The sequence below is a fragment of the Saimiri boliviensis genome, chromosome 6 (assembly GCF_048565385.1).
Source record: "Saimiri boliviensis isolate mSaiBol1 chromosome 6, mSaiBol1.pri, whole genome shotgun sequence".
NCBI lineage: Eukaryota > Metazoa > Chordata > Mammalia > Primates > Cebidae > Saimiri > Saimiri boliviensis.
This window is the reverse complement of record NC_133454.1, coordinates 8,038,856-8,064,193: the sequence shown is the minus strand read 5'-3', so window position 1 is coordinate 8,064,193 and position 25,338 is coordinate 8,038,856. Positions and strand designations below refer to the sequence as shown.

General features: G+C 43.8%; 2 protein-coding genes across 2 annotated transcripts in view; both read left to right on the top strand.

The window, feature by feature from the left end:
- Positions 1 to 2,544, top strand: part of HEPHL1 (hephaestin like 1) — an 81,895-nt gene extending 79,351 nt beyond the window's left edge. Inside the window, exon 20 of the mRNA XM_003941501.4 lies at positions 36 to 2,544. Within this exon, the coding sequence (XP_003941550.2) occupies positions 36 to 238 (203 nt within the window). The 3' untranslated portion in view covers positions 239 to 2,544. The remainder of the gene's footprint in view (positions 1 to 35) is intronic.
- A 7,568-nt stretch (positions 2,545 to 10,112) lies between these two features.
- PANX1 (pannexin 1) overlaps positions 10,113 to 25,338 on the top strand; it is a 67,636-nt gene continuing 52,410 nt past the window's right edge. The window contains exon 1 of the mRNA XM_010352291.3: positions 10,113 to 10,383. Coding sequence (XP_010350593.1) covers positions 10,203 to 10,383 — 181 coding nt within the window. The 5' untranslated portion in view covers positions 10,113 to 10,202. The remainder of the gene's footprint in view (positions 10,384 to 25,338) is intronic.

Below are 25,338 nucleotides of genomic sequence, written 5' to 3'. Positions count from 1 at the left end.
AATGGTAGGGGCCTGACACTTTCTGTTTTTCACAGAACACCCTGGCAAGGAGCAGCTCTATTTCTTTGGGAAGAATCTGGGTCCAACAGGAGCCAAGGCAGCCTTGGTCATCCTTTTCATCATTGGACTCCTCCTTCTGACTGCCACGGTGATTCTTTCCCTCAGACTCCGCTCTGCAATGAAGCAGACAGATTACCAGGAAGTCCAGTCCTGTGCTCTCCCTACAGATGCTCTGTGAACCGTCTGGTCCCCCTCAGCAGGAAGGGGTGACATCCCACAGCTGACCAGATGCCAACCAACAGGGACACTGGACCAAGGCATCACTCACCAAGGAAGGTTGACACTGTATCCTGGATCAGGTTTCTGATCCTCTAAAACATCATCAAAAGCAATTTGCTTTTATTTATTTATTTTTAAATGGGCTGTGAATAATCCTCAGATATAAAACACAGAAAAAGGAGAATGGGCATGGCTGAGAATGTCAACTCTTAGTCTGTTCTCTGGATGGATTCACTGAATGGGAGACCCTCTGAAAGATATCTTTATATTCTATCTTTTATAATTCTTAGATTAAACACTGCTTTCTTAGCTAACCACCAGTTTCTAGATGAACAGCTTCTAGAAAAAGTTAGAGTACTTCAGACATTTAACTGGAAGGGCACTGATTTTTCAACATTGTTGTATAACATGCGTCCATTGGTTGTTCAACAGAAAATATCTTTCTTAGGAGTTCTTGGAAATGTCTAAGTCAGTGTCTGCTGATAGAATGAGACGAAATAAATTTTTTGGAGGCTTTAACCAGCTCTCCTTGCCTCTTCCTCTTTGGTATAAATAGCCCATGCACTGCTTGTTATGAAAAGCAAAGTTATAAGCTTTTTTTTTTTTAATCGCTGCTGTTTTTATTAAAACCTGTAGAAATACTTGAATGTTTACAATTCACTTCATGTTATACATTTTTGCAATGTTTCTGTGGCCATGTTTGTACTTTCAAAAATCAACTAGGGAAATTGAATTTCTATTTCAGACTGTGGAAGGGCTGAAATCTGTAAAAGAGCAGGTTAGGCTCTCCCTTTCTGAATCAGGGATTCCCCAAGAGTTTAGAGCAAGCTCTCTACAGGGGAGGGAAACTTTGCAGGAGGCAAGTCTGGGCTTGAATTTGGAGTCTGATCTTTCATTCAGTTAGAGGGCATCTTTACAAGTCTACATCTTCTATGAAATAATAACATTCTCATTGTATGAGAAATCACCATGAGGAATTTATCAATGTAGGTGACTGGATGGGAGAAGGGATCTCTCAGGATCCTAGATTCCATGCCTTTTAAAGACATAGCCCTTTATGGGAGGAGAGAAAAAGAAAAAGGAAAGGAGAGAAAAGATAATCTTGGTGGCCGATTCTCTTAAACCATTATATCAGCTTTTAAAACTAATATATAATTTCCAAGGTTCAAATGCAAAAATAAAATATTAAACAATTAAACTCAACCCATTATGAGGCAATCTGTACTGCCTGTACCTATCCTTAGACATTAGGTGTAAGATTGATAAAAGCAACTTTGTTTATTACATGACTGAGAAATTGCTTTTAGCTCTGGGCAAGATGCCCTGGGATGCCAATGCCGACACTAGATGAGTGATATTTGTATGCCTGCCTTAGCAGTGGATCATTTGAATGTCGAAGTGAATGACAAGGACCTAAGAAATATTCTGGTGAAGGGACCTTACATACTGTTTCATCTTCATCTTGGTTGAGGGGAATTGGGTAACTGGATAGAAGCTATAGTCTTTATATAAAAGGGGATGGAAATGCTAATAGTTCTGTTTATAGTTTGCCTGAATGTCATATCAAACAGTATACATAAAAGATTTTGAATTTCAGCCTGCGAACCATTAACAATGTGATTTTATAGTACAAGCTCTACAGTTTTCATACATGTGTAGGCTACACAATTTCATAATAATTATTGTAAGTGCCTTATTTATTACATACCTTAGTAAGACAAGTTGTTCAGTTGTCTTTTTTCCCTTCTCAGTTAATTTTTTTAAACGAAAACGAAACCACAAAGTAGTTTTATTGCATCATTTCTCATTTTAATAAAGTTTCACGTAAGGTGGCTATTTGCGTGGTTATTTTCATTTAAAATTATCTATCACTAAACTAGGTTAGGTAGTTAAAGGGGAATTAATTTTTAGATATTTAGGGGCTGTGCCAATCATACTTGTTAGAAGAAATATCTCCACAAATAATATGACTTCTCAAACATTGTTTCCTCAAAAAACCTATGCTCCTTGTTCTCAGCCTCACTCCTGAGAAAATCAACTCTGCCTTCACTTATACACACCTTTCCCTCCTGTTACAATGCAAGTGTCCCTGCTCCTAGGAGGACAGTCTATTTGACTTTGGGCCTCATTGCATCTTGCTTTCTCAAGGACTTCATTTCCTTGGGTATCCGTTTTTCCTCCTGCGTCTTTGTGTGAAATTATCAGCAATGTCTACCATTAAAAACAGAAAGCAATGAGCTGTCTTCTTTAACTCTGTAACCCCCTCCGTCCCAGTTTCTGTCTTCCTTTGATAGCAGGAGGTATTCATACTTGGTGCCTGTATCACGTCACCCCATGCATTCCTCACCCATTCCAATGGCTTTCAATGCAGTGTGACCAGCCCCTACACCCCAGTCTGCTATGGTAGAGATCACCAGCCATGATGCCATTTCCAGTGGTTTCCACTCCCTTTTTATCTTACTCAACCTCTCAGCAACAAGCAACAGCTCCTTTCTTCTGAACATTCGGTAGTCTCTAGTCCCTTGGCTCTGCAACATGACTCTCTGCCAGTCTTCCTTCTTCCTCAATGACTATTCCTTCTCAATCTCTTTTGCTAGTTCCTTCTCCTCTGCCTGTCCTGAATGTTAGCATGCCTCAGAACTTGACACTGGGCCCTTTTTTCTCTTTTTACCCTCTGTGGTAGGCTGAATAATCTCCCAAAGATGTTACGTCCTTATCCCTGAATCCGTGAATGTTACTTTTTGAGGCAAAAGGGACTTTGTAGATATGACTACTTTAAGGATATTGAAGATAGAGAGTTTGTACTGTATTATCCATATTGGCCCTAAATGTAATCACAAATGTCCTCATGAAAGAGAGACAATGGGAGATTTGATGACAGAAGAAGGAGGCAATGTGACAACTGAGGCAAGATGCTATGCTGCTGGCTTTGGAGAAGGAGGAAGGGAACATGGGCCAGGGAATGCAACGAACGCAGCTCCAGAAGCTGGGCAAGGTAAGGGAATGGATTTCCTCTAGAGCTTCCAGAGGGAGGTTGACCTTGCAGATACCTTGTAACTGTTTTTGGACTTCAGAGGTCCAGAATAAATTCAGAATGTGTTTCTCTAATCCTGACCTTGGGCTGCAGATTCACACAAATCCTGCTTGAGCAGGGTTACTGCTACAGTCCTCAAACCAGCCTCTCTCTCATCAGTACTGCTCCTTCCAACCATTGTCCACACATTGCCTCATGTTCTTACAAATCTCATCGTTTCCCTGGTTACTACCTTTTACTGTCTTCCCATTGCACTTTTAATAACATCCAAACTCTTTACCTGGGTCTTTAAGACCCAGCTTGACTTGGCTCATGCCCACTCCTCCAACTTCTTAAACTCTGCTCCAGCTTTCATCTGCTCCTATACCCTGCTAGTTCTTTCTTGCCTCAGGGCCGTTGCATATGCTGCTTTCTATGCCTGGAATGGTCTTCCTCTCTAGCTTCCTCATTCCCTCTCTGTATTTACACACACACACACACACGCACACACACACACACACACACCCCACAGGCTGTTTGTAAGCTGAGGAGAAAGGACAGTCAGTCTGAGTCCCTAATATTGAAGAACTTGAGTCTGATATTCAAGGGCAAGAAGCATCCAGCAAAGGATAAAGATGTAGGCTGGGAGGCTAGGCCCGTCTCTTCCTCTCTTATTTTTCTGCCTGCTTTATATTTGCTGGAAGCTGATTCGATTGTGCCTACCGGATTAAGGGTAGATCTGCCTTCCCCAGTCCACTGACTCAAATGTTAATCTCTTTCGGCAACACCCTCACAGAGACATCCAGGATTAATACTTTGTATCCCTCAGTGCAATCAAGTTGACACTCTGTGTTCACCATCACACTCTCCTCACTTTCCCAGTTCACATGTGGTTTCCCTGACTTCCCTCTCTAAAGTGGGTCCTTCCCTCTGTTATTTCCTATCTTCACTGTTTTCCTTTGGAAAGCACTGATACAGGACAGAATCATTTTATGTCTGTTGGCTTAAGTTTTGTCTGCCTCTTTGGCTAGAATGTAGCTCTGTGGAAACAAGGACCCCTGACCTATTTGGCTCACTGTTGCATCCCCAGCAGAGATCACAGTACAAATACAGAATAGTTTATCAGCAAATTTTTATTGAATGAATGAATGAATGAATGAATATGTAAAGAGATCAGGCAACCTACTGAACTTGACTATTTTGAGTTAGACTATTTTGGTTGCAAAAGCTCTCATTCAAATGCCAAGGGTCTCAAACAAGTAAAACAGAGTTCTGGGAGACTGGTTATAAGGCTACAACCTACCTTGGCTTCTTTTTTGTTTCTTTGAGACAGTCTTGCTTGATTGCCCAGCCTGGAGTGCAATGTTGCGATCTTGGCCCACTGCAATCTCCATCTCCTGGTTTCAAGCAATTCTCTTGCCTTGGTGTCCTGGGAAGCTGGGATTCCAGGCATGTGCCACCACACCTGGCTAACGCCCAGCTAACTTCTGTGTTTTTAGTAGAGATGTGGTTGGCCGGGCTGGTTGTGTTGGTCAGGCTGGTCTTGAACTCCTGGCCACAAGTCATCCATGGGTCTTGGCCTCTCAAAGTTTTGAGATTACAGGTGTGAGCCACTGCACCTGGCCTCCACCTTAGCTTCCTTCTAACAAATGACACTGGGACAAGAGGTAGAGGAAGAGTGGAACTTGGGAGGAAGATGTGTGATTTAATCCCTAAATGTACATTATAATTATAAAAGAGTGATGTCATCAAAAACAAAGCATGAGAAACAGCCAGGAGGAACTAAGAAGATGTGCTGATGAAAGAAATATACTATGGTATCCTAGATGGGCTCCTGGAACAAAAGATTATTAGGGGGAAACTAAGTAAATCCAAATAAACCATGAACCTTAATTAATGTACTGTATAGTCTCACTTGTTGTAAGAAATATGCTGTACTAATGTAAGATGATGATAATAGGGTCTTGTGGTTTAAGATGATTAATCTGCCAGTCATGTGTAGAATGGATGCAGCAATAGGGTATATGGGAACTCTCTTGTGTGTGTGTGTCTGTGAAGACAGAGTTTGGCTCTGTCACCCAGGCTGAAGTACAGTGGTACATTCATAGCTCACTGTGGCCTCAGACTCCCAGGCTCAAGCAGTCTTCCTGCCTTATCCTCTAGAGTAGCTAGTATTACAGGCATACAACACTACACCTGGCTATTTGTTAATAAAACTTTTTGTAGAGATGGAGTCTTGCTATGTTGCCCAGGCTTGTCTTGAACTTCTGGCCTCAAGTGATAAAGTCTGTTTTTTTAAAAAAGCAATGTTATCTATACTCTAATTTGATGCATTCAAGTCCTACGTTTGGTAATGACAGTTATCAAATACTAAATGACACCGAGTGGCAGGCACTGTTACATATATTATCACATTTAATCCTCAGAACAACCCATGAGGTTGCTAGCATTATCCCTATTTGGAAAATAGGGAAATTGAAGCTTAGAGATTTCCAGGGACACAGGCTTAGTCATACAGCAAGTAAATGACAAACCAGGAATTGAACCCAGGGTCTTACCTTCTCATTACCCCCAAAGAATGTGGCACATGTCAGATTGTTTGATTGATTTTTGCAGTAGGAAAAATGGCTCCTTAGCTACCACACCCTTCTGTGCTACTCATTTCTATCCTCCAGACCACAGCACCAGTTTGGGTCCTTGTTACTTCTCCTTTGCAAAACTTTGACAGCCTGTTACCGAGCCTCTCCATGTCCACTGTCTGCATTCCAATCCATTCTACACATGGCTGGCAGATTAATCATCTTAAAGCACAACATCCTTCATATTCCTCCCCTCCAAAAACCCCTAATGCCTACTGAAAAAAAGTCCAAACCACCTCCTGTGCCCCAACCTTTTCATCTCTGACTTGGCCTTACACCAGTATCTGGTGGCTCTACATCCTATTTCCCAACAAGTTCTCCATCTGGCTTCTATTTTAAATTTATTAAAAATGTAATGACATTGAATGTAAAAATTGCCCAAACTGAGGGAAATTTATGCAAACACTGAGATTTAGGCCTGGTCCTCAAAGGAACTTGTTATGTAATGAAAAAACAGATACACAATTCACCATCCCATCACAGAAGGCAGAATGAGCTCACTCCCAGGCCAGAGGAAGAGAGTAACCAGGGAGGGAAGCATTCATCACAACTGGAGGATCCTGGAAGGCTTCCCAAAAAGGGGCCATTTGAGTCTGCTGGATGAGTAGATTTTGGCAAGAAGACAAGGGAAATGGCACCCATGATTTCCTGACTGCCAGAAAGCTCCTGTCCCAGCTCTAAATGTCCCAACAAACACATATTCCCAGGCCCTACTTATTCTCTGTACTTCCCTTGGTATACCCCACTTTTCATAATAATCACTTACTCTTTCTACCTTGCATTATTGTTAATTGTGTACATGCCTTATTTCTCTTACTAGGCCCTAAAGTCTTTGAGGAAATGGAATGCATTCACTTCATTTCTACTTTCCGCAGAACTGGCCCATCACCAGCCTGTAAGATAAGCCTGGAATGTATGGATAAATGACTGTGAATTGGGCCAGTTTTAAAAAGTGTTAAGATTACTTCATTTATTTAGTAATATGAATTAAAACATTGACTCTGTTTAGGCGTTTGTGCTAAGTGTTGAGGATAAAAGTGGTACACATGGGCATGGAGCTACCCTCAAGAAGCTGATCATATAAAGGGGTGGCAAACATCAAATACAAACATAAATAAATAAATAAATAAATAAAGTTTGTTGAGTTGTAATCGTGACTACTTTTAAGAAGGAAAAGTAGAGCGCAGCAATGACAGATGATATGCACCTAGACTCACAAGTTGCCGGGCACTACAATGGGCACTTCTCACATGTTAACTCATTTGGTCCTTACCACAGCCCTGAGTTACAACCTCTTAACATGAGAAAACTGAGACACAGGAGAGTCAAAGAGCTCCCCAAGACTCACAACTAATAACCAGTGTTGCTAGTATTATGGAAGAATTTCACAAAGGGAAGTAATCTAGTCTGTCTACTTAGGGAAGGCTTTCACAGGGAAGTGACATCAAACTGAGGCCGGGAGGGTGAATAAAGCTGGGCCAGGCAAAGAGGCCACTGTGGGGAGTGTTTTGGATGGGAAAGCCTGGAGGAGGCTAGGGGCTTAGCTGACTTGAAGAACTGAAATGAAAGCAGTGAGGCTGGTGGTGAGATAGGCAGAGGCCATGCTAAGGCATCTGCATTTTATGCTAAAAACAATGTGCAGTTTAAGTAGAGAAGATGATCAGACTGGAGCTTTGAAAACTTCACCCTGGCAGCTGTAGAGGAGAATGGATGGGCACCCTGTCCTACATATTCCTGTATGTGGTTAGGAGACAGAAAGGTGAGTTGAATTGGGTATTGGCAGCTCAGGTGAAGAGCTGTCAGATTTGCTATATTTAGGAGAGGGAAGTAAGAGAATTTGAAAATTAGTTATGGCAGCTGTGAGAAATAGGAGTGTTGAAGATGGTGCTCCAGTTTTCCGACTTGGGTGCATGGGTGGCTGGTGATGCATTTACTAAGATGTGGAGGATGGAGCTCAGGTTTAAGGGGAAGATGAAGACTGAAGTCCTGGCCATTATGAGTTTGAAGCCCTGTGAGCCATCTACACAGAGAAAGCTGTATAGGCTCTTGGATGTGTGTTTAGAGGCCCGGCTGGGGTAGAGAGGTACATTGTGGATACATGTGGACCCGCAGAAAAGACAGCCAAGCCCTGTCCCAAGGAGCCCTCATGTTTGCAGGTCCCACCTGCTTCAGATGTTCCTGGTGATAACGTACATGTTACATTTGTCAGGGCTTTCAAAGTAAGCTGTCCGAGGAAGGTCTTATGATTGGTGGCTTAGATCCTGTCTCTGAGTAAAAAAAAAGTGTCTTTCAAATCTTCTTATCAGTTCCTCGAACTGTTGATGTACTGATTAATATGTAAACTACTGACATTGAAAAGAAGACTGACTTGTTTCTGAATCATATGAACTTTGATTTTCTTGTGCAGAAAGCATTTTAGGCTGTGTGTTGTCATCTGCAGCCAGTGACTGTAACCTCTGTACTGTACCCTCCGAAGACCCAACTCTGATATGAGGGGTCCTCCTCCCTTCTCCTAAACTTTCTTATAAAACCTTCCAACGTTTAATAAACTTTGAAACATGCCCAACTTTCTTGGTAAGTCTTCTAGGGTGGATCCTCACATTTACCTTCTAATCAAATTATTTCCACCTCAATAGCCTTAATTTCCGTGGACACTGGTCAGAGCATTTCCTCCTGTCTTTTTTTCTTTTCCAATTTTTTAAAATTGCATTTTAGGTTTTGGAGTACATGTGTGGAACACGTAAGATTGTTGCATAGGTACACACATGGCAGTGTGATGTGTTGCCTTCCTCCCCATCACCGATATCTGGCATTTCTCCCCATGCTATCTCTCCCCACCTCCCCACTCACCCCCGCCTGTCCCTCCCCTATTTCCCCCCCGACAGACCCCAGTGTGTGATGCTCCCCTCCCTGTGTCCATGTGTTCTCATTGTTCAACACCCACCTATGAGTGAGAACATGCGGTGTTTGATTTTCTGTTCTTGTGTCAGTTTGCTGAGAATGATGGTTTCCAGGTTCATCCACATCCCTGCAAAGGACACGAACTCACTATTTTTTATAAATGCATAATATTCCATGGTATATATATGCCATATTTTCCCTGTCCAGTCTATCATCAATGGCCATTTGGGTTGGATCCAGGTCTTTGCTATTGTAAACAGTGCTGTAATGAACTTACCTGTGCATAAGACAATGCTTTATAATCCTTTGGATATATACCCAATAATGGGACTGCTGGGTCAAATGGAATTTCCATTTCTAGGTCCTTGAGGAATCGCCACGCTGTCTTCCACAATGGCTGAACTAGTTTACACTCCCACCAACAGTGTAAAAGTGTTCCTATTTCTCCACATCGTCTCTAGCATCTGTTTTGTCCAGATTTTTTAATGACCACTATTCTAACTGGTGTGAGGTGGTATCTCAATGTGGTTTTGAGGTGCATTTCTCTAATAATCCGTGATGACCAGCATTTTTTCATATGTTTGTTGGCCTCAGAGATGTCTTCTTTTGAAAAGTGTGTGTTCATATCCTTCTCCCACTTTGGGATGGTTTTTTTTTTTTTTCTTGTAAATCAGTTTTAGTTCTTTACAGATTCTGGATTTTAGTCCTTTGCCAGATAGGTAGATTGCAAACATTTTTTCCCATTCTCTTGGTAGATTGCAAACGTTTTTTCCCATTCTCTTGGGCGTTTGCAAACATTTTTTCCCATTCTCTTGGTTGCCGGTTCAGTCCGTGGGAAGACCCCTGCGTCAGAGGGTGGGCCCGAGGGGCGCGGGATGCAGCCGCGCCCACCCCGCCCCGCGTCAGCGCGTCTTCCGGAAACTCCACGCCCCCGGGTCCTCGGTTTCCCCGGACGGTTCCGGAAGAGCGCGCCGCCGCTGGCGGAGAGAGCACGGCCGGCCCGGAGGCCGCTTCATTCGGGGCGGTGCGGAGGGGCCGGGCGGAGGTTCAAGCGCCTGCGGGCTCGCTGCAGAGGCTCGCATCCGAGCGGGACTTGCACGGGCCGAGCGCCCGGGGTGGAACCGCCGGAATCCGAGCGCCGGGTCCCCGCCCCGCCGGCCGTGCAGGCAGCGAGCGAGCGCGAGAGCCCCGCGGGGTCGGAGGCGCCGAGACACAAAGGCGGGCAGGATTTGGGCGCAGCCGGGGAGCGGGCAAAGGGAAAGCGAAAGCCGCGCCCCGGGCCGGTGACGGAGTCAAGGCGCCGAGGAGCTCTCCAGACGAGACGCCGGCGGTACCCGGACCTGCCTGGCTGACGCCGGCGCGCCGCAGCCATGGCCATCGCCCACCTGGCCACGGAGTACGTGTTCTCGGATTTCTTGCTGAAGGAGCCCACCGAGCCCAAGTTCAAGGGGCTGCGACTGGAGCTGGCCGTGGACAAGATGGTCACGTGCATCGCCGTGGGGCTCCCCTTGCTGCTCATCTCCCTGGCCTTCGCCCAGGAGATTTCGATTGGTAAGCCTCGCCCAGGTCGGAGGGGAGGGCCGTCTGGGTCTGGCCTAGTGAGCTGTGACCTTACGATTTTACGGCTCATAGGCCCAAGTCTGGGTACGCCCAACTGTGATGGTCGGAATGTCAGGTAGGATAGTGGCCCCGGTGTTAGAGTCCAAAGTGTTCTTTGCTCAGGTGTTTCATTGGTACCTCTGTCTACCCTGCTTGCGTCTCTGTTCCTCAGTTCTATTGTTCCCTGAGACCCACTGATGGGACTGTGGCTTACAGTTCATATCCCACCTTTAGAACTGGCACCTTGCCACCGGCTTTGCCAAGAATAGCTGTGTCCCCTGTTTTCTTCTCTGTCTCCTACGTATTTGTCCAGCCGCCTAAAATATTGTACCAGAGAAGTTCCTGAGTGGCCACATGGAGAATGTGAAGATCGGTGTTCCATAAGAAGTGGGTTCTTTCACTGTCTTACGTTTAATAGGTGTTTGCTGAGATCTTAGCTCTGCAGGGTTGTGAATGATAGGAAATATTTGCACTTGGCAGGCATTAGAGGGATCCTTCATTTGGACGGTCTTATGAATGTGAGATGAACAAATCCCTTTCCTGTAAATTCTCATTTGAGCTTCACAGCTGTTGTTTGAGATTGGTAAGTCTGGTGGTTTGGGCAGGATCACGTGCCTTCGTGGCTGCTCTTCCTCATCAGCTGTTCTGACTTTCCACACAGGAGAGTTTTATGAATCAAGAGGAAGGTAGTGCAGGAGGGTTAACTACAGTTCTGCGGCAGCGGGAAGAGAGAGGGCCTAGTGTGGCTGGACTTTGGGGAAACTTTTGTCAGAGGGTGGGTGGGATTTGGATAAGCAGGAGTAAGACCTTTGTTAAGGTTTTGAGATGGCAGTGAATGTTTTATGTTCCTGGAAAGACAGACACAGTGACTGTCCTAGCCGGCGGGAGGATTAGTGGAGAGTTAATATGGGCCTGGGTCAGCCTGGAACAGAAGAGTCTATACTTCAGAACTATGAAGTTTATTGTTTGAGCAGAGGACAGAGTGGTTGAAAACAATAGCATTAAGTAAATACTAGCCTGTTGGTGGCATATAAGGTTTGGGAAGGAGGTGAGAGGATGGGGCCTGGAGGACCAGGTGCCTTCAAGTAAGGAGTCTGTTGAAGTCCTGTGCACAGATGGTGTGTGAATGGAAGGAAATGGGTGGGTGATTGCTGTAAGATCAAGAAGTAAATAAGCAGCACGCGAGTACCTAGTTTGTAATAGGCCATGAAGGGCAGTACTGGTCAAACTTGCTGCGAAGGCCGTATGTCTGGGTGAGTCGAGTGTGGTGCTGGGGGTGATGGGAATAGTGAAGTTGAGGGAAGAGTTGGTCAGGAAGGAGTGACGATGGGTCTGATTTTGCAGTCTGCAACACTAGGTTGTTCAGTTTGGCAGGAAGCTGCCAAATTCATTGTGGAAAATTAGTTTCTAGTTTTCCTGCTCTTTGCATAGGCATAGTCATTGGGATTTTCATTCACTTTCCATTTGACAGTGAATTGAGGCTTCCAGCTGAAAGGAAAACCACCAAATAGTGTGTGTCCTGGAGATAATCTCTCTCCCTTCAGTCAACTCCTCATTGAGTTCTGGCTGTGTGCTGAACTCAGTGCTGACCTCCAAGGACCTGGGAGTAAAAGAGGCCTGGTCCCTGTCTTGGAGGTGCAAGTCTTGGGTCCCTGGTTGGGACAGAAAGGCAGGAAGGAGGAGTTGATTACCCTCTGTGACCAATCTCCACCTCTAGCGCATGTACTAGAGCAGGCGTCCCCAAACTACGGCCTGCAGGCCGCATGCGGCCCCCTGAGGCCATTGATCCGGCCCCCCGCCGCACTTCAGTAAGGGACACCTCTTTCATTGGTGGCCAGTGAGAGGAGCACAGTATGTGGCGGCCCTCCAACGGTCTGAGGGACAGTGAACTGGCCCCCTGTGTAAAAAGTTTGGGGATGCCTATACTAGAGGGACCCCTAAGGCACCTGCACCTGTAATGCCTTAGATACATCTAAATTGGTGGGCTGCCTGAGAGGTAATTCACAAGGGTGTGAGCTCATGCTGTGTGCATAGCACTGTTGTGTGCTGAGGGAGGTGGGAAAGGATTTTGAGACCTTGTTCTCACCCTGCCCTGTCTCTGGCCTGTGGCAGTTTACTATGCAGTTGGGCACTAGAACATATCTGTTAGCAGGTGACATCATTCAGCTGTGTGTAATTCAGCACCCAAACAGGTGTTGAGCTGTGAGCTCCGGGCTGGTGAAGGTTGGCAGGCACTTGGGTGAGCCGCTGTCAAGCAGAGTCCCATGTTTTCTGAAGTGTTTTCAGGAGTTCGAAGGGAGGACAGACATGTGGGATGACGCGAACAGAACCAGGAAAGACCTATTAGATCAGGTATACATTTAGATAAAACCAGAAGGGCTTTTGAGAGGAGGGGAGAGGTACATAGATTAATACATGGAGTTGATACGGTGGGAGGGATCATGTCTTGCAGCATTTAATTTTGTGTGCTTAGCAATGTGCACTTAGCCAAAAACAAACCAAAAAAGATAAGAACGACAATAAAGGGAAAGCAAAGTAATTGAAGTGGAGCTGGCACTTTGCCCACCATGTTGGTCAATGAACACAGGCCCCAGAAAGACATTGAGATAAGGCCTGCCGACTTAAAACATGGCTTCATCGTCCCTCTGTTGATTACTCCCTCCCTCTCTGGTGCTTGGAATACTCTTTTGTTGAACTTCACACAGAGCATTATAACCTATCTATGCGTTTTTTGCATGGCCATTGAAACTACTCTAAACACGTGTTGAGCAAATGAAAGGTGATAGCTTTGGCATCATCAGATGTTGTTTATTGATTCTGGTGTGCATGATACTATACCTTGGCAATGGCATGTCAGATACACTTAGGACGTAGAGTCTGCCCCCTGGAAGCATGGTCTTGCAGGGAAGTTGAATGCATAACCCTCCTAATGCAGGATTCATGGAATCTGGGCAGTGTCAGAAGTGTGAACTAAAGCCTGGTGCTGTGGGAAAGCAGAAGGAGGGGTTTCTTCTGATTCAGGAACGGTGAGAGTTGCAGGGCAAAGTGGACCCCGGAGGCAGGATTCCGAGTGTGTGGAGCAGCATTGGCTGAAGCTGAGATGTGTGAGACAACATGTGGCCGCTGGAGCTTTATCAGCACAGTCACCTGGAGAGGTGGAAGCCAAAGTAAGTGTCCAGGGGCTCCACATGAAAGAGGGCACAGCAAGTCCCATTGTTTTCCTGTTAGTGTGGGGCTGTGTGTGGATAAAATTAGAAACTAGAAAATCAACTGTAATTACATGTTTTTCCTTTTCCACCTGTATGATAAACTAGTATATTTAAGAATTCAACTCTTGTGATAAAAATCCCCTTAAGCATAAAATAAATTATATTTTCCAGTTACTTTCCAAAAACTAAATTTCCTGTCAACTGGTATTTTGTAAAATAGAATTCAAGTTGAAACTTTGTGGTGATTTTTCCTTTACAGGAAATTTCCTTTGTGCAGAACACGCATAGACAGGTTATAATGCTCTGTGTGAAGTTCAACAAAAGAGTATTCCAAGCACCAGAGAGGGAGGGAGTAATTATCAACAGAGGGAGGATGAAGCCACATTTTAAATCTGCAGACCTTATCTCAATGTCTTTTTTACTTTAAAGAAAGGATTTTTTACTTTAAACAAAATCCATTAAATGAAAAAATGTGCATGGATTGTGTTTCAGATTTCAGAACAGGTTCCCTGTTGGGTTGGGAGTGTTGCAGGTAAGAGAGAGGGAATGTCCTCATATGAGAAAATACTTGGCTTCATAGTAAAGGCTTCCGTTTAGACTTTGGCCTGTTCTCTCACTAAATTCAGCCAGTCCTCAGAGGTTCTGGCTTCTTGCCTCCCACAGCAGCTCGCACAGGTCCCATGTGGTAGGCGCTGGTGTGGGGCTGCCCGGGGTGGGGGTCTCTGTTGGGGAGAGAGAGCAGAAGGGACTCTGCCTTGTTCATTCACCAGATCTTCATCTGCCTGTCCACAGGTTGAGGGTGACTGCAGAAGTGATATGTTCTGGAGGGGCATGGTAGGGCTGGTATCACGGTCAAGGTAGAGGGCAACTTTGGTAGTCTTTGCAGCAGCCTGTGGCCTGCAGCCACTCACTCATTGGTCCGGATATGCCCTGTGATAGTGAGAGTTGCAAGCAGAAACACTCTTGAGGGAGTGGCCAGGAGACTCTTCTGAGTTGTGGCTGGGAGCATTTTAAGGTTTTTGGACAGTGAGATACTAAGGACTGAGTATAAGAACTAAAGTGTGCACCTGTCTGGTTAGGCCTGATACTTCTACTCAGCCTTTCTAAAATGCTGCAGGCCTGCCTCCCCTGAGACTCAGTTGGGTAGGGGGAAAACAAGTGACACACAGCAGAAGACAGTTTAAATTCAACTGTGACTTTGGACTAGAACGGCTGTGCGGTGGGAGCTAGAGAAGAGAGAATCTGTAGTTTCACCAGCCCTTATTTTTCCTTCCTCTTGCTGTCTGTGGTGTCTTGCCCTCAACAAGTGCTCAATAGAAATTTAGCGAAGGAAGTGCCAGTGCTCACTAGGGAGCTCTCCCAGAAGGGCTGGGCTGAGGGAATGGAGGGGGCGTTGTGGCTAAGGATCCCAGTTGCTTGGAGGTGAGCCCTCTGAGTGCCATTTAATGATACAAGTGCTGTCCTGGGTCAGGCCTGTCCTGCCCAGCTCCGAGACACCTGCCTCTGATGATAGCAATAAAGGACGTACGTCATCATGGTAGGTAAGTGGTCCCACTTGATTTATAAACTGAGGCTATATTGCAAGTGCCTCATTCTTTTTTTTTTTTCGTGAGGAGGAAGAATCTGTGTTCAGAGTGCAGAATGGCTGTACTGTGGAAGAAGAACGTGTGTGATCTGTGAGGCTTGGGTGCCCTGTGGGTGTTACTGTTGTGTAAGCTGCTGAGAGACGGTACCTGGAGGCCCTTTTTGCAGTAGGAAAAATAGCTCCCTTAGCTACCACACCCTTCTGTGCTACTCATTTCTATCCTCCAGACCACAGCACCAGTTTGGGCCCTTGTTACTTCTCCTTTACAAAACTTTGACAGCCTCTTACCGAGCCTCTCCATGTCCACGCTCTGCGTTCCAATCCATTCTACACATGGCTGGCGGATTAATCATCTTAAAGCACAACATCCTTCATATTCCACCCCTCCAAACCTCCTAATGTGTACTGAAAAAAGTCTGAACTACCTCCTCTGCCCCAACCTTTTCATCTCTGACTTGCCCCTACACCAGTATCTGGTGGCTCTACATCCTATTTCCCAACAAGTTCTCCATCTGGCTTCTGTTTTATATTCATTGAAAGTGGGATGACGTCATCCCGAATGTAAAAACTGCCAAAACTGAGGGCAGTTTATGCAACTGTTGAAATTCTAGCACTTCTGCTCTCAGATGCCGCTAGAGGTGCAGCACATTTCATTGAGGGGGAGAGGTCTAGGAAATAGCTGGGCGGCACCTGTGTAGGATGTAAGCATGATAGCATCGTGTGACCTTCAAGCTCTGAAGTTCTGGAAGTATTTCTTTAAACTGTGGAAGAAACGAATTCCCTAAGTGTGCTGCAGTTATGGACTGAATGTTTGTGTCTCCCCACCCCAAAATTCATATGTTGAGGCCCTGATCCCCAATGCGATGATAATTGGAGAGCCCTTTGGGAGGTAATTACATTTGGATGAGGTCACAAGAGTCGAACCTTCATGATGGGATGCCTTAGAAAAAGAGGAAGAAATCCCTCTTTCTCCCCCACCCTCCCCCTAACTCCCTCTCCCTCTCACTACTCACTTCCTCTCTTTTTCTGTCTTCCTCTCTCCACAAGTGTGGCCACAAGGAAAGTTGTGTGAGTGTGGAAGGAGACCACGGCCATCTGCAAATGAGGGAAAGAGCTCTCCCCAGACACTGAATCTGCTGGCACTTTGATCTTGAACTTCCCAGAACTGTGATAAAATAATTGTTTAAGCCACCCAGTCTGTGGGATGTTCTTACAGCAGCCTAGACTAAGACAAAACTGTCAACAGACCAGAGTTTGGATGGGGGTCATCTTCGCGGCATCTTTTGACAGGATCTCCTGTGACCTGGGCTTAGGGCTGTACAAGATCTGAGGCCTCAGGGGTTGCTTTGATTCCTTGGTGCCTAACACATACCCGCTAGGAAGGAGAGCCTGGGAAGGAAATGTCTCCTGCCAGGATGTTTCTTGCCCTGAATCTTGCTGGCTGGACCAGGTGGGCAGCTGGGGCAGCCAGTAGTCTACTAGAGAAAGGGCGTCTGGTCAACTGGGGACCCTGCCTCCCTCCCCAGCTGCCCTCCCAGTGGGCAGCCACAGTTCTGGGCATAGAGGGACTTGGTCTTTCTGAATTAGTGTTGCTCTTTTGCTGTCATTACAGGGCAGGCATTGGGCCAGCCCCGGTGAGCCAAAGGAGAGATATAACTGCAGCTGCTTCCAATATAGTTGAGTTGGAGATCCCCTTTCACTTCCTGCAACTGAGTCAGCAGCTTGGTGCCTTAAGTCATCTGCTCTGTTGTGGCTGAATTTAGGCCTGTTTTTGGGAATACCTTCAGGCTGCTTTTCAGCATGTTCCAGCTGGCAAAGCAGATCAATTCTTTTCAGGGTTGTCTGTTAGAGTGGGCCAATATTTAGGGTTTCATGGCATGGCTTCTGTAATAGCACATCTTCAACTCATACTTAGAACCAAAGAGCCAAGAGAGACTCCTAACCCAGAAGGATGCTTGCTATCAAGAGACTCTACTGTTGGATACATGTTTTACTTGGTTACTGTTTTTCTTGTGCAAGTAGTACCTAAATACATCGTCATGGTAAAGGATTCATGAATCTCTTTCACCGTGTGTTGGAGGTAGGTGGACACTTCGTGCAGCCTTATTACTGCACTTTCTCTGCATTAATATAAAGTGTGCACCTTATCTTTTAAAACAAATTGAGTCATACCATATTGGTTTGCTTTTTCTCGCTTAGAATGTTTGGAGAGCTTTCTGTGCCAGTACGTAGGTGTCACCTCACTGTTTTATTTATTTTTTATCATAGAACAGTATTCCATAGCTTAGAATATTCTTATAATTTATCTAAGCCATCCCCTAATGATGGACATTTGCATTCTTTCAAAATTTATACTCACACATAAAGCTTGTTTACCTGAAAATCTTTGTAAGTATTTCTTTCCTCTCAACAGTCAAAGGAAAGGAGACTGCAGCAGTATTGGTTTCCAGGAGGACGAAATCATTTTCCAGAATAGTTTTGCATTCCTGTGTTCCTATTTGAAATAAGTAGAAAAAAAAAAAAAAACTGCCCTGTACACCATCCAGCTCTAACTCCCTCAAAATATGACCTCATTAGAAGTTTGGAAGAGGCATTTTGATGCACCCTTGGTTGTAAGAAAGAAAGGGCCTCCTTCAAGGGGTAGAATTCCAACTTTAAGTTAAACTTCATGATACATATTCTCATAACACTCTAAGCTTCCTAACATTTACTGCAACTTGAAGTTAGGCAATTACTTGCATCATTATTTGTTGAATACTGTAAGTTCATTGAGGGCAGGATCATCTGTCCTTAAAACTTGATACATAGAAATATTAGGCAGTTCTCACTTTGCTATGAAGAAATACCTGAGAGTGAGTAATTTATCAAGAAAGGTTTTTGTGGCTCATGGTTCTGCAGGAAATCTAGAGGCTTTTGTGGCTCATGGTTCTGTGCAGGAAATCTAGAGGCTTCTGCTCGGCTTCTGGGGAGGCCTCAGGAAACACAGTCATGGTGGAAGGCAAACCGGGAGCAGGCATGTCTTATATGGCAGAAGCAGGAGCAAGAGAGAGTGGGGGGGGAGGTGCTACACATTCCTTAACAACCAGATCTCTTGAGAACTTGCTCACTATATAGGACTGGGGTTGGTCCAAAACCATTAACGAGAAATCCACCCCCGTAATCCAGTCATCTCCTACCAGGCCTACTTGCAACATTGGGAACTTGACATGAGATTTGCTGGGGACACAGATCCAAACCAAATCAGTAGGCATTTGATAAAGTGTGTGTAAATAAACAAAATGGGGATGTTGGTAAGATTTTCTTGGATCCTCAGTATTGTATTGTCTCTAAAATGGGATATTGTGTGTACTGAGTCAGTGTTGAAAAAGATTTCCATCAAAAATATTTGAAAACTCTATATAGTGGCCTTGGAGCTGACTAGAAAACTGTAATAAAGTAAGAAATATGAATTGACAGATAATAAGCAAACATTTAGTAATAATGAGAATAGTGATGAGAGTGGTTAAAAATAAACTAATCTGTGTATTATTTCAAAATAAATAGACGAATTACTTTGTGGGGAAAGAGTTTGTCTCTTATTTTGAAATAATGGACAAATAGACAAACTACTTTGTCTATTGTTTTGAAATAGACAAAACCTCACCACCCGTAACAAGACCTGAAAATAGGTCTTAGGACCTTCGTGAACTCTAGGTTTGGATTAGCAGTGTCCTTTTTAAAAACCATGCGGACACCTTCCTTCTGCAGCGGATTGCTTCCTCGGATTGCTTCCTTGTTAAACCCCTAACTGAGGCAGTGAGAGCTTGGTCCAAAGTGGGGAAGGGGAGGCAGTTTGGGGGCATTTGCCCTGGCGGAACTTGGAACTCTGGGTGAGGCAGGCCCAGCTGCATGCCATGGGATTTCTGGGGGCAGCAGGGAGACATGAGTTGCTTGGGGAGAAGGGACCTAAAGAGAACCTGCCATCTGCTTGGTACTAGGCACACCTAGTTCTGTGGGGGAAAGGGGTGGTGGGGAGGGGACTCTTTTTTTGTTTAATAAATTCTAAAGCTTGCGCTTCTTTAAAATATAAATGTTTATAAGTGTATATTATTATATAATTATAAAGATAAAACTTACTGTAGAAAATATGGAAAATACAAAAGAGAAAGTAGCAGTAAATCTATAATACCACCATGGATAACCATTATTCTATCTTAGTATATTTTCCCCCAGGCTTTATGTGTATATATGTGTGTGTGTGTGTGTGTGTGTGTGTATAGCCAGTAACTTTTTATTTTTATTTTTATTATTTTTATTTATTTATTTTTATTACACTTTAAGCTTTGGAGTACATGTGCAGATCGTGCAGGATTGTTACATAGGTATACATATGCCATGGTGGTTTGCTATATCCATCCCCCCACCAACCTACATTAGATATTTCTCCTAATGTTATCCCTCCCCAATACCCCCACCCCCTGCTATCCCTCCCCTAACCTCCTACCCTCAAACAGGCTCCGTTGTGAGATGTTCCCCTCCCTGTGTCTATGTGTTCTCATTGTTCAACACCCACTTATAAGTGAGAACATGCTGTGTTTGGTTTCCTGTTCGTGTCAGTTTGCTGAGAATAATGGTTTCCAGCTTCATCCATGTCCCTGCAAAGGACATGAACTCATCCTTTTTTTATGTCTGCATAGTATTCCATGGTGTATATGTGCCACTATTTCTTTATCCAGTCTATCCTTGATGGGCATTTGGGTTGGTTCCAAGTCTTTGCTATTGTAAACAGTGCTGCAGTGAATATATGTGTGCATGTGTCTTTATAATGGAATGATTTATGATGCTTTGGGTATATATCCCATAATTGGATTGCTGGGTCAAATGGTATTTCCATTTCTAGATCCTTGAGGAATCGGCACACTGTCTTCCACAATGCTGGAACTAATTTACGCTTCCACCAACAGTCTAAAAGCATTTGTGTTTCTCCACATCCTCTCCAGCATCTGTTGTCTCCAGATTTTTTAATGATCACCATTCTAACTGGTGTGAGATGGTATCTCAATGTGGTTTTGATTTGCATTTCTCTAATGACCAGTGATGATGAGCATTTTTTCATGTTTGTTGATTGCATAAATGTCTTCTTTTGAGAAGTGTCTGTTCATATCCTTTGCCCACTTTTTGATGGGTTTTTTGTGTTTTTTTTTTTTTGCTGTGTATTTGTTTTAGTTCTTTGTAAATTCTGGGTATTAGCCCTTTGTCAGATGGGTAGATTGCAAAAACTTTTTCCCATTCTCTTGGTTGCCGGTTCAGTCTAATGATAGTTTCTATTGCTGTGCAGATGCTCTTAAGTTTAATTAGATCCCTTTTGCCGATTTTGGCTTTTTTTTAACCAATGCTTTCTGTGTTTAAGTCATGAAGTCCTTGCCTATGCCCGCTTCCTGAATAGTATTGCCTAGGTTTTCTTCTAGGGTTTTTATGATGTTGGGTCTTATGTTTAAATTTTTAATCCATCTGGAGTTAATTTTTGTATAAGGTGTAAGGAAGAGGTCCAGTTGCAGCTTTCTGCACATGGATAGCTAGTTTCTCCAACACCATTTATTAAACAGGGAATCCTTTCCCCATTGCTTGTTTTTGTTCGGTTTGTCAAAGATCAGATGGTTCTAGATGTGTGACATTGTGTCCGAGACCTCTGTTCTGTTCCATTGGTCTGTATCTCTGTTTTGGTACCAGTACCATGCTATTTTGATTACTGTAGCCTTGTAGTATACTTTGAAGTCAGGTAGTGTGGTGCCTTTAGCTTTGTTTTTTGTTTTTTGTTTCTTGTTTTGCTTAGGGTTGTCTTGGCTATGTGGGCTCTTTTTTGGTTCCATATGAAGTATAAGGTGGTTTTTTCCAGTTCTGTGAAGGTCATTGGTAGTTTGCTGGGGATAGCATTGAATCTATAAATTACTTTGGGCAGTATGGCCATGTTCAGGGTATTAATTCTTCCTAACCATGAGCATGGAATGTTTTTCCATCTGTTTGTGTCCTCTCTTATTTCCTTGAGCAGTGGTTTGTAGTTCCTTGAAGAGGTTATTCACGTCCCTTGTTAGTTATATTCCTAGGTATCTTACTCTCTTTGTAGCAGTTGTGAATAGGAGTCACTCATGATTTGACTCTGTCTGTTATTGATGTATAAGAATGCTTGATTTTTGCACATTGATTTTTGTATCCTGAGACTTTGCTGAAGGTGCTTATCATCTTAAGGAGATTTTGGGCTGACACAATGGGGTCCTCTAAATACACAATCATGTTGTCTATAGAGACAATATGACTTCCTCTTTTCCTAATTGAATACCATTTATTTCTTTTTCTTGCCTGATTGCTCTGGCCAGAATTTCCAATATTATGTTTAGTAGGAGTGATGAGAAGGGGCATCCTTGTCTAGTGCCAGATTTCAAAAGGAAAGCTTCCAGTTTATACCCATTCAATATGATATTGGCTGTGAGTTTGTCATAAGTAGCTCTTATTTTGAGATACATTCCCTCGATACCTAGTTTATTGAGTTTTTAGCATAAAGGGCCGTTGAATCTTGTTGAAGGCCTTCTCTGCATCTATTGAGATAATCATGTGGTTTTTGTCTTTGGTCCTGTTTATGTGATGGATTACGTTTACAGATTTGCGTATGTTGAACCAGCCTTGCATCTCCGGGATGAAGCCAGCTTGATCATAATGGGTAAGCTTTTTGATGTGCTGTTGGATTTGGTTTGCCAGTATTTTATTGAAGATTTTTGCATCAATGTTCATTATGGATATTGGCCTGAAATTTTTTTTTTTAGTTGTGTCTCTGCCAAGTTTTGGTATCCGGATGAGGTTGGTCTTATAAAATCAGTTAGGGAGAATTTCCTCTTTTTATATTGTTGGGATTAGTTTCAGAAGGAATGGTACCAGTTCCTCTTTGTACCTCTGGTAGAATTCGGCTGTGAACCAACCTGGTCCTGGAATTTTATTGGTTGGTAGGCTATTAATTGCTGCCTCAATTTCAGACCTTGTTATTGGTCTGTTCTGGGACTCAACTTCTTCCTGGTTTAGTCTTGGGAGGGTGTAAGTTTCCATGAATGTATCCATTTCTTCTAGATTTACCGGTTTATGTGCATAGAGGTGTTTGTAGTAATCTCTGATGGTCGTTTGTATTTCTGTAGGATTGGTGGTGATATCCCCTTTATCATTTTTTATTGCATCTATTCAATCCTTCTCTCTTTTCTTGTTTATTAGTCTGGCTAGTGGTCTATTTTGTTGATGGTTTCAAAAAACCAGCTCCTGGATTTATTGAAGTTTTTAAAAGGGTTTTTTGTGTCTCTGTCTCCTTCAGTTCTGTTCTGATCTTAGTTATTTCTTGTCTTCTGCTAGCTTTTGATCTTGCTCAAGTTCTTTAAATAGTGATGTTAGGGTGTCTGTTTTAGATCTTTCCTCACTTCTCATGTGGACATTTATTTCTATAAATTTCCCTCTAGACTGCTTTAAATGTGTCCCAGAGATTCTAGTACATTCTGTCTTCATTCTCATTGGTTTTGAAGAAACCAATTTCTGCCTTCATTTCATTATTTATCCAATAGTCATTCAGGAGCAGGTTGTTCAGTTTCCATGTAGTTGTGTGGTTTTGAGTGAGTTTCTTGACCCTGAGTTCTAATTTGATTGCGCTGTGGTGTGAGAGACTGTTTGTTATGATTTCTGTTCTTTTGCATTTGCTGAGGAGTGATTTACTTCCAATATATGGTCAATTTTAAAGTAAGTGCAATGAGGTGCTGAGAAAAATGTATATTCTGCGCATTGGAGGTGGAGAGTTCTGTAGATGTCTGTTACATCTGCTTGGTCCAGATCTGAGTTCAAGTCCTGGATATCCTTGATATTTTTCTGTCTTGTTGATCTAATATTAACAATAGAGTATTAAAGTCTCCCACTATTATTGTGTGGGAGTCTAAGTCTCTTTGTAGGTCAGTAAGAACTTGCTTATGTATCTGGGTGCTCCTGCATTGGGTGCATATATATATATTTAGAATAGTTAGCTCTTCTTGTTGCATTGATGTAATGCCTTTCTTTGTCTCTTTTGGTCTTTGCTGGTTTAAAGTCTGTTTTATCAGGGGCTAGGATTGCAACCCCTGCTTTGTGCTATTTGCTTAGTAAATCTCTCAGCAATTGCTTGTCTGTAAAGGATTTTATTTCTCCTTCACTTATGAAGCTTAGTTTGGCTGGATATGAAATTCTGGGTTGAAAGGTCTTTTCTTTATGGATGTTGACTATTGGCCCCCACTCTTCTGGCTTGTAGGGTTTCTGCTGAAAGAGCTGCTGTGAGTCTGATGGGCTTCCCTCTGTGGGTAACCCGACCTTTCTCTCCGTCTGTGCTTAGCATTTTTTCCCTTCATTTCAACCCTGGTATATCTGATGATTATGTACCTTGGGGTTGATCTTCTTGAGGAATATCTTTGTGGTGTCCTCTGTATTTCCTGAATTTGAATGTTGGTCTGCCTTGTTAGGTTGGGAACGTTCTCCTGGATAATATCCTGAAGAATGTTTTCCAACTTGGTTTCATTCTCCCCACCACTTTCAGGTACACTGATCAAGCGGAGATTAGGTCTTTTCACGTCCCATATTTCTTGGAGGCTTTATTCATTACTTTTCACTTTTTTTCCTCTGATCTTGCCTTCTCATTTTATTTCATTGAGCTGATCTTCAGTCTCTGATATCCTTTCTTCTGCTTGATCGATTGAGCTAGTCAAACTTGTGTATGCTTCGTGAAGTTCTCATGCTGTGTTTTTCAGCTCCATCAAGTCGTTTATAATCTTCTCTAAGCTGGTTATTCTAGTTAGCATTTCGTCTAACCTTTTTTCAAGGTTCTTAGTTTCTTTGCATTGGGTCAGAACATGATCCTTTAGCTCAGTGAAATTTGTCATTACCTACCTCCTGAAGTCGGCTTCTGTCAATTTGTCAAACTCATTCTCCATGCAGTTTTGTTCCCTTGCTGCTGAAGAGTTGTGATCCCTTGGAGGAGATGTTCTGGTTTTTGGTGATTTCAGCCCTTTTGTACTGGTTTCTTCCCATTTTCATGGATTTATCTGCCTTTGGTCTTTGAAGTTGGTGACTTTTGGATGGGATGCTGAGAGGACATCCTTTCTGTTGATGTTGAAGCTATTTCTTTCTGTTTTTTTTTTTTTTTTTTTTTTTTTAATTTTCCTTCTAACAGGCCCCTCTGCTGTAGGACTGCTGGAAGTCCACTCCATACCCTGCTTGCCTGGGAATCACCCACGAGGGATGCAGAACAGCAAGGACCGCTGCCTGTTCCTTCCTCTGGTAGCTTCATCCCAGAAGGGTACCCATCAGATGTCAGCCAGAGCTCTCCTGTCTGAGGTGTCTCAGGATATACAGGGGTCAGGGAGCCACTTGAGGAGGCAGTCAGTCCCTTTTCAGAGCTCAGTTGCTGTGCTGTGAGCTCCATTGCTTCCTTCAGAGCTGCTGGGCAGAGACGTTTAAGTCTGCTGAAGTGGAACTGACAACTTCCCCTTTTCTCAGGTGCTCTGTCCCAGGAAGGTGGGGCTTTATTTATAAACCCCTGATGGGCTGCTGCTGTTTTTCAGAGTTGCCCTGCCCAGCAAGGTGGGAGTCCAGTCACAGTCTGCCTGCTGAGGCCTTGCTGAGCTACCATGGGCTCTGCCCAGCTGCTGTGTAAACTTCCTTGTGATTTTGTTTACACAGGCAAGGTTAGAACCGCCTCTGTAATGGCGGATGCCCCTCCCTTGACTGAGCTAGACAGTCCCAGGTTGAGCTCAAACTGCTGTGCTGGCTGAGAAAATCTCAAGTCAGTGGGACTCAGTTTGCTGGTCATGGGGGTGGGACTTGCCAAGCCAGATCACTTGACTGCTTGTCTTCAGCCCACTTTTTTTTCAGGGGAATGGGTGGTTTTGTCTTGCAGTTGTTCCAGGCCCGGGCTAAAACGACCCAGTTTTGTGTGGTAAACCTGTGGTGCCAGCTAAAATGGCCGCCCTGTTTTGTGCGGGAAACTTGCCGTGTTGGTGTCGGGGGGAGTCTCCTGGTGTCTGCGCTATAAAGACCATGGGAGAAGTGCAGTATCTGAGCCAGAGTGCTGGAGTGCCTGGAAAA